This window comes from Pseudonaja textilis, chromosome 14 (genome assembly GCF_049901715.1).
Source record: "Pseudonaja textilis isolate UNSWEBS1 chromosome 14, rPseTex1.2, whole genome shotgun sequence".
Lineage (NCBI taxonomy): Eukaryota > Metazoa > Chordata > Lepidosauria > Squamata > Elapidae > Pseudonaja > Pseudonaja textilis.
Window position 1 is genome coordinate 3,657,889 of NC_142003.1, and position 8,199 is coordinate 3,666,087.

The 8,199-nt window shown below is 51.8% G+C and overlaps 1 protein-coding gene across 1 annotated transcript; it reads right to left on the reverse strand.

Annotated features, from left to right (window-relative positions):
- Positions 1-648: 648 nt before the first annotated feature.
- Positions 649-7,448, reverse strand: ACTB (actin beta). The gene is made up of 6 exons (XM_026704340.2): positions 7,247-7,448; positions 5,132-5,261; positions 3,600-3,839; positions 2,573-3,011; positions 2,260-2,441; positions 649-1,688 (listed from the first exon to the last, which is right to left on the reverse strand). Exons 2-6 carry the CDS (start codon positions 5,252-5,254, stop codon positions 1,545-1,547), a joined length of 1,128 nt encoding a protein of 375 aa, XP_026560125.1. The 5' UTR covers positions 5,255-5,261; positions 7,247-7,448; the 3' UTR covers positions 649-1,544.
- Positions 7,449-8,199: the final 751 nt, after the last annotated feature.

Consider the following 8,199-nt stretch of genomic DNA (forward strand, 5'->3'; position numbering starts at 1 on the left):
ATGTTCTTTATCTACAATTTCCCAGCCTGCCATACATGGATTTCAACTTCCAGGATTATTGGAGGAGGAATTCTGAGGAGTTGAAGTCCACCCATCTTCAAATCACCAGGCTTCAAACTCAGTTTTCAGTTTGCTGCCTTGAGTTATACTTACAAAATAATTAGAGGGCTAAAAACCAGTAATATTCCATTCTCAGGCCATCTTAAAAAGAAAGCAAGAGCCAAGATGACAAGCTGTTGGTAGTCCGAATCGGGGTTTTGGCTTCCTTGTAAACATGAAGGTCTTCTCTAGGTCCCCATCTATTTGGAGTAAATGCATCCTTGAAAGCTGGGTTCTCCCACCTTGGCAACTTTTAAGACTTGTGGACTTTTTATTTAAACTCCCATAATTTCCTAACCACGTTGGTGTTTGGGAAATTCTGGGAATTGAAGTCCACCAAAGTTGACAAGGCTGAACACACCACCTGCTAAATAAAAGGGAGCTTTGGAAAGCGGTCTTGATGTAAGGAAAGAGATTCTCAAAAGGACCTGGGTAGAGTCTAACTTGTGCCAACTTTCCAACCTCACCAACCTCTCGGTCCACCAATTCAAAGTGTTCAACGATACCCTTCCTTGCTGACTTGATAAAAACCAACAAAACAATCCAGAGTTATGGTTGTGCATCTTTATTTGAAACTGGGATTTTTCTTTTTCGAGTCAGTGTATACAGTTTTGCCTGCCCCTCCCCCCTCTTGCCCTGGTAACCCCTTACACATACTGGCATTAAAAGGGTGCAATGGTGCTTTCCCTCTCGGAAGTTGGGAAGGGGACACAAAAGGAGGGGAGACTGTAACCCTAACCCTTCATGTGTTTCATTGGGACGAAGAGAAACACCCGCAGCCCGTTCAATTTTATATATTTTTTTGGACCTGACCCAAAATAATCTAAAAAAAGACCCCCAAAAGATGACGATCAAGTGTGGCTATTTTTTTTTCTTTTAAAGTTTTGTTTTAAGGCGCAAGAGACAAGAGACACTTGAATCATGATTCACAGACAAAGCTAATACTTTCTATATTAAAAAAAAGAATTAATCAACCTTGGCAATCTTGTTTTCTGCTCTTCGGAAAGAGCTGGGCTGCTGCCTTCACAGAGGCCGGTTTAACTTCCTCTCAATGCAATTTTTATACGATTATTTGGAATGACTATTGTTTTCAAAAAAAGAAACAACAACACACATACAATCGAAGTCTTCAGATGCACCGCAGAACTGGGGGGGGGGGGAGATCGGTGGGGAGGGAAGGGGTTGGAGAGAGGGAGGTGTTCGCTCCAAAACTTTTTTTTTTTTTGCATTTTTGTTTTTAATAAAGGCTTCCGCCGTCAAAACCTTTTTCTCACCGTTCCAGTTTTGATATCCTGAGTCAAGCGCCAAATAAACAAATAAGCCATGCCAAATCTCAAAACTTTTTCGCTTATGCGCAAGTTATGGGGAGGAGGGGGGGAGAATTATTATTTTTTTTTGTCAAAAAAAAGAGGAAAAAAATGCTATTCTGGTAACTGAGTCCTGCTTTAGAAGCATTTGCGGTGGACGATGGACGGTCCGGATTCATCATATTCCTGCTTGCTGATCCACATTTGCTGGAAGGTGGACAAAGAGGCCAGAATGGAGCCTCCGATCCAGACAGAGTATTTACGCTCAGGTGGGGCAATGATCTGGAAGAAGGTAAGAGGAAGCAATTAGAACTAAAGCTGAATCAAGTTACTGGTCCCTCAAGATCCAATCACTTTTTTTCCCTCCTTTTAATGACCCTTGTGGGGTGGAGGTCTGGGCAACTGAATGGAGCAGAGTGATTACTGGCCAGATGCCCTTCCTGTCACCAATGCAGAGTAATATTCAGCAGATATACTGTCATTTTACCCAGAGAGAGAAATATCTGCTTCTACTTAGGATCGAACTCACAGCCTCTGGATTATGAGGCGAGAACTCCACCTCTAGGTCACCGCACCATCCAATGCATCACATGCTCCTAGTTAAGGGGAGTGGGCAAACCATCACCCCCGCTCTCAATTCTTGACCCAAACCTACCAACCAGCTTGAGGCCATCCAATGGGGACCATGCAAGGTTTTCCCCAGTTAAGAGGGACACGCAAAAGTTGTGGTTGCTAACCCAAGCTTGTCACTTGGGGCATATATCCACAACGTTCCAAAGCTTATAGAAGGACCAACCATACTCAACTTGCCCCACCCCCCCATCGCCAAGTTGTTCAAGCTCCAAAGTCTCACCTTGATTTTCATTGTGCTGGGTGCCAGCGCGGTGATTTCCTTCTGCATCCGGTCGGCGATGCCAGGGTACATGGTGGTGCCCCCAGAGAGGACGGTGTTGGCATAGAGATCCTTACGGATGTCAACGTCACACTTCATGATGGAGTTAAAGGTGGTTTCATGGATGCCACAAGACTCCATGCCTGCCAAGAGAAGATGCCCGCTATGAAGATAAAAACTGGGACACCCCAAAAACCACCTCACCCACCTTCCCTTCAAGAGGCTCTCCCCAACCCAAGTTCTACTTGAAGATAAGTGGTCCTTCAGGACTTACCCAAGAAAGAAGGCTGGAAGAGGGCTTCTGGGCACCTGAACCGCTCATTGCCAATGGTGATGACTTGCCCGTCGGGCAGCTCGTAGCTCTTCTCCAGAGAGGAACTGGACGCGGCAGTGGCCATCTCTTGCTCAAAGTCCAGGGCAACGTAGCAGAGCTTCTCCTTGATGTCACGCACAATTTCCCGCTCAGCTGTGGTGGTGAAGCTGTAGCCTCTCTCGGTCAAGATCTTCATGAGGTAGTCGGTCAAGTCGCGGCCAGCCAGGTCCAGACGGAGGATGGCGTGGGGCAAGGCGTAACCTTCATAGATGGGCACAGTGTGGGTGACACCATCACCAGAGTCCATCACAATGCCGGTGGTACGGCCAGAGGCGTACAGGGAGAGCACAGCCTGGATGGCAACGTACATGGCTGGGGTGTTGAAGGTCTCAAACATGATCTAGGTTGGAGGGCAAAAAAAGAGACGGCCGGGATGAAGACCTTGGCCAACAGAAGGCCCCATTCAACGTCATGCGCAGAACACACACCCGGAGAATTCAACGCATGCTCGGGACACATACAAACCTTCCTCCCAGGTGTTAAGGCAAGTCACACCCCTTCCTCCTCCTCCTCCTCCTCCCTTATTTGCGCATTTCAAAATTTTGCAAAATTTCACCAGGTGAGAGAAACAGGACAGAAATCACTCAAGAGCAAGTTAGTTTGGGAAGGGAGACACAGAAAAGAGAGCGAGTGAGAAAGAAGAAGCGGTGTTGCTCACAAGACAAACTAGGAGAGAGAAAACTTAAAATTTTATTTTGAAAAGAGCAGATAAAAACCTTTCGAAATCCAGCAAGAGACACTCAAGATCAGAAAAGAAAATCCTGCAGAGCTGGGAGGGTAAAAAAAAAAGAGAGAGAGAAAAATAAAAGATGAACAAAGAGAATGAAAAGATTGCCAAGTATTTCCTGTAGGCAGGAGAAAAAAAACATAATTATAGAAGGCTAGGCAGATTTTGCGAGGGACCAGGCAGCACTGACAAATTACACACCTGGGTCATCTTCTCTCTGTTGGCCTTGGGGTTCAGGGGAGCTTCTGTCAACAGCACAGGATGTTCTTCCGGGGCGACTCTGAGCTCATTGTAGAAGGTGTGATGCCAAATCTTCTCCATGTCATCCCAGTTGGTGACAATGCCATGTTCGATGGGGTACTTGAGAGTCAGGATGCCCCTCTTGCTCTGAGCCTCGTCTCCAACATAGCTGTCTTTCTGGCCCATCCCGACCATCACACCCTGGGAGAGAGAGAACATAACAAGACTTTGAAATCAAATCAAGACTTTGAACCGTACGGCCTGTCGATGAAAGCCCTTGGCAGACGGGCCAGCTCAAGCCAATATGGCCGTCAACTAAAAACTTTGTGGTCGTTTTAGCTGCCAGAAAAAGGGAGTGAGGGGAAACGGTGCATTCCTTAAGTGCCTAGATAATCCCCCTGGCAGCCCAAAGTTGCGGAGTGCAAGGATATTACTGATTGAAGTAATCAGTAATATTGTGATTGGCATGATTGAAGACTCTTGGCTATGGGTGTGTCCCATTGGAGAATATACATCCAGAGGTGGGGAGAAGGCCAGGGTCAAGGGGGAAATGAATGGTGTATTTTAGCATCGGCTGCACCCAGCTAACGCTTCTAATAAACCAATTTTATTTTCTCTGAGATGCAGCTGGACGCTTAGGATTTGAACGGGGGTGGATTTGTTGGGAGTCCTGACAACGGCTTGTGCTCAAAAGTTGGTCTGGGTTTAAACACACAACATTTAGATGGACAAGCATTAAGGCACCTTGTCTAATTATGGAGATTATTCATCATCCAAGTCATGCTCGTCCCCCCTCCCAAAAAGCAACTGGACTTTCTAGGTTTTTTTTTCTTTGGAAATCATTAGAAGTGAAGCAAAACATCTTTTTTGGGGAAAAAAAAAGCATTTCAGTTGCATTTTGGGGGAAAAAAAGCATACTTGGGACCTTGTATCCCTCAAGGTTTAGAATTCCAACTCCCAAAATTATGACAGGAGGAATTCTGGGAGTCGAAGTTCACCCATCTTCAGTTTGGGCAGGGAAGAGCTGGCCTCTTTGTGGTATCACAGTAATAAGCCCACAAAGTAGTTTGTTCAAAGTTTGGCTCTGAAGCTACAGTATGAACCCTGCCTGTATCAAATGCAAACCTTGGTTTAGAGGGTGGCAATGCCGTACCAATCGTGGCTTGGGCAAGAAACCTTGCTGAAAAACAGGCTTTGATAAGTGAGCCTGCTTGGATTTTCCTTACATTTCTTTCCTGGATTCCAAGCTGGTCAAGGAAAAAAACAAGGGGAGATGTGCTAAGAACAGGCAGCCCCCCACCGCCCACCAAGCAGGCTAACATTCAGGGACCAAACCAGGATAAAACCTAGGTTCCACCTGCAAGGCTGTGAACCTGCTCTCCCCAAACAGCCTTAGAAAGCTGACCTTGAGGTCTAGCAACTTGTCAGGTCTTCAATTTCCATACTCCCCTGGCTCGGAATGAGCTGCAAACGGAAGGAAGCAGGGGGCGTACCTGATGCCTGGGGCGACCCACGATGGAGGGGAAGACGGCCCTGGGCGCATCGTCTCCCGCGAAGCCGGCTTTGCACATGCCGGAGCCGTTGTCGACCACGAGCGCTGCAATATCATCATCCATGGCAGATCTGGGCATTGGGGGAAGGGGAGAGGGGGAGAAAGACCCATTGAAGGAACAGCCAACAAAACAGCCACAACCCAGCTGGCAGGGCCCCACCCACTTCCGCTTTGCTGCCTTCTTCCCCCATGCGGCCGCTAGAGGGCGAGGCTGGCGCTCTCCAGGGCAGCCTTCGGAAGCGGAGCGGCCGCTGCCTGCCGGCTCCCACTATTACCATAAAAGGCAATCGCGAAGATGCAGCCCGCAGCCAGCTCTCTTCCCTCCCGGCGCTTGGCCACGCCTACCAGCCAGGTCCCCCTCCTCCTCCTCCTCCTCTGCTGCCCCCACCCGGCAAGGAAGGGGCCGTGGCCACGCCCAAAGGCCAGCTCCTCAACCCCCCTCCAAGCCCAGCCTAATCCCCAACCCTCCGTCCAGCTAAGCAGGAGGAGAGACCCCCCCTCCCCAAGTCTGCACGCTCACCAGCTTTGGGTGGGTGGGAGGCTTCCAAGGCATTGCAACCCACCCACCCACCCAGGGCTGGGTTGCCTCTTGCAAAAGCTGAGCCAGGACGAGGCACGCCCACGCCCAAGTGCACGAGGCGGTCCTGCCCCCCCTCACTCACTCACAAGACCCTTCTTTTCTCTCTCTCTTCCCCACCCTCCACGCCTCCCCGGCCCAAAATGAGAGAGAGGGGGGGCACCATCTGGGTTAGCATCAACAGGCTATGCGTTCCGTTTGCAAGGTCCAGATGAACAACCCCCCCACAAGAAAAGCATTAATTTCCAGGCCCAAAGCGGGCGCAGGGTGGGGAAGGGCGGGTGGGAGATTAAAAGCCCGGAAAGCAGGTTGTCCCCGGCCCAAAAGGGATGCTGGAATTGAATTTCATCATCCCCTCCAACCGGTATCATCCCCTAAGAGGTTCCTTCCTCCCCTGGCCTTGAATGAGGACTAGCCGCTTTGCTGGTTTTTTTTGATACCTTCCAAGCGTGCAATTGGGAGCGTTGGGTCGAGAGAGGAAAAAAAATATTGAAAAGTGGGGCGTCCCGGGGTGGGGGAATTCTGCAGCATTTCCTGGTGGGGGAGGGGGGAAAGAGAGGGAGGAAATCCCCTCAAGGGAGTTCAGCCCTTCCCCCAACCCGCCCCCTCCAGCCAACAGACCCAGGAAACAAAGAGACCCTCCCCTCAAGGCTCGCCCTTCTCCACCCACGTGCTCTGAACGCCCCCACCTCCCCTCCCCAGAAACCCCCTTCCGTCCAGGCGGGGCTGGGAGTGGGAGAAGCCCTCCGGCTTGTGACTCAAGGGGGGATGCGACCTCCAAGTCCCCCCACCTTCCCTTTCGTGTCTACCCCCCGCCCGCCCCACCTTAAGCCGTTAAGCTGCGGGGCCCCGCCAAGCCGCCTCGCCCTGCGCCTTCCACTTCCAACTCCGCACTTGGCTGAATAACCCTTCCCCCAAAAAAACCCCCACTTCCAAACGCCCAACCCCTTCCCGACAAGCCAGCATTGCGAGGCCGCCCCCAAGCCTCCCCACCCCCTCCTGGGTCCAGCTCAAGACCGGCCGGCCGGCGCGCCCCCTAAAACCACCAAAGCGTTTTAAGGGAAGGGAAGGGTCCCCCCTTGCGAGCCCTCACACCTTTGCGCCTCTTTCCTTTCCCCGGCCGGACCCCTCTTCCCCCCACCTCAGTATCCAGCAAGAGCCCCCCGCCTCCCCATAGGCCCTCCTGGCTGGGCAGGGGCCCCACCCCACCAGGGCACCCCCAAAACCCATCCGCGGAGTCTCCAAAACCCCTGGCGCCGCTCTCCAAGAAGCCCTCGGAGCGCTGAGCATCTTCCCCCGACACCCCAAAAAAACTGGGGAAAAAGGGTGCGTGGGACAAAAGGCGCAGCCCCCCAAACCAGCCTCTTCCCCCCAGCATTGCAACGCGTCCCCCGCAACCTTTGCAACCCTAGCCAGGTGCGCGCCTTCCTCCTCCTCCTCCTCCTCGCCCTCCTTTGCACCCCCGGTCCCGGGGCTTACCTTTTGGGTGGCGGCGGCGGCTGCTGCTTCGGAAGAAGGCGCTCGGCGGTGCTTCAAACGCGGAGACCTTTGGGGCTCGGAGACAGGCTTGGGGAGGGCGCAAAAGCGATCCAACCGGGGACACCCCCAAAAATTAAAAATGTTTAAAAAAAAAAGGGCAGGTGAGCAAAGAGGACCGTGTGGGGGGCGCCTTGACGACTGCGCGCTCCGCCGCCGCGCGCCGGGTTTTATACGGCCCGGCCGCCGCGGCTCTCGCCATAAAAGGCAAACTTCGGAACGGCCCGTCCGGATTGGTTGCGCCGCTCGCTCGCCGTCTGGCTGCTGCAGTTCTTTCCCTCCCCCTCCCCTCCCCTCCCCTCCCCGATTCCTTCCTCCTTCTCGCCTTTGAAAGAGAGAGAGAGAGAGAGAGAAAAGCAGAGAAGCGTGGATGGATGGATAGATTAGATGGATGGGTGGGAAAGGAGGAAAGGACCCCTTTGCGAAGAGGCTGCTGGGGGACGGACACACACACACACACACACACACACCCCAAAAAAACTGGTACCCTGCTTTGGATGAGAGACCCAAAGAAAAGATGCTTTTGGGAAGCATCTTTGGGGTCCCAGCAAGGGATGTTTGGTGCAAACAGCCAGTTTCTTCCTGGTTTATTTGTTTCTTTTCAGCCTTTCTCTCTCTCTCTGTGAGGTGGGATCACCTGGGATCCAAGAAAGGAGAATATTTGGGGCTGGGGGCGGAGGGTTGACATGAAGGGGTCCTTGGTGCCCCCACGAGATGGGCTCGGGGTTTTTTTTGTGTGACCTAGGTATCTTCATGGATGCTAGAAGGGAGTTGGGTTTGGGAGAGAGGAGGAGCAGGAGGAGGAGGAGGAGAATTATGGGGTGCTTGGAGGGGTGTCTCTGAGCTTGGGTGCTTTCTTGTAGATGTTGCATGACTCAGAATAGCTCCCGATGATG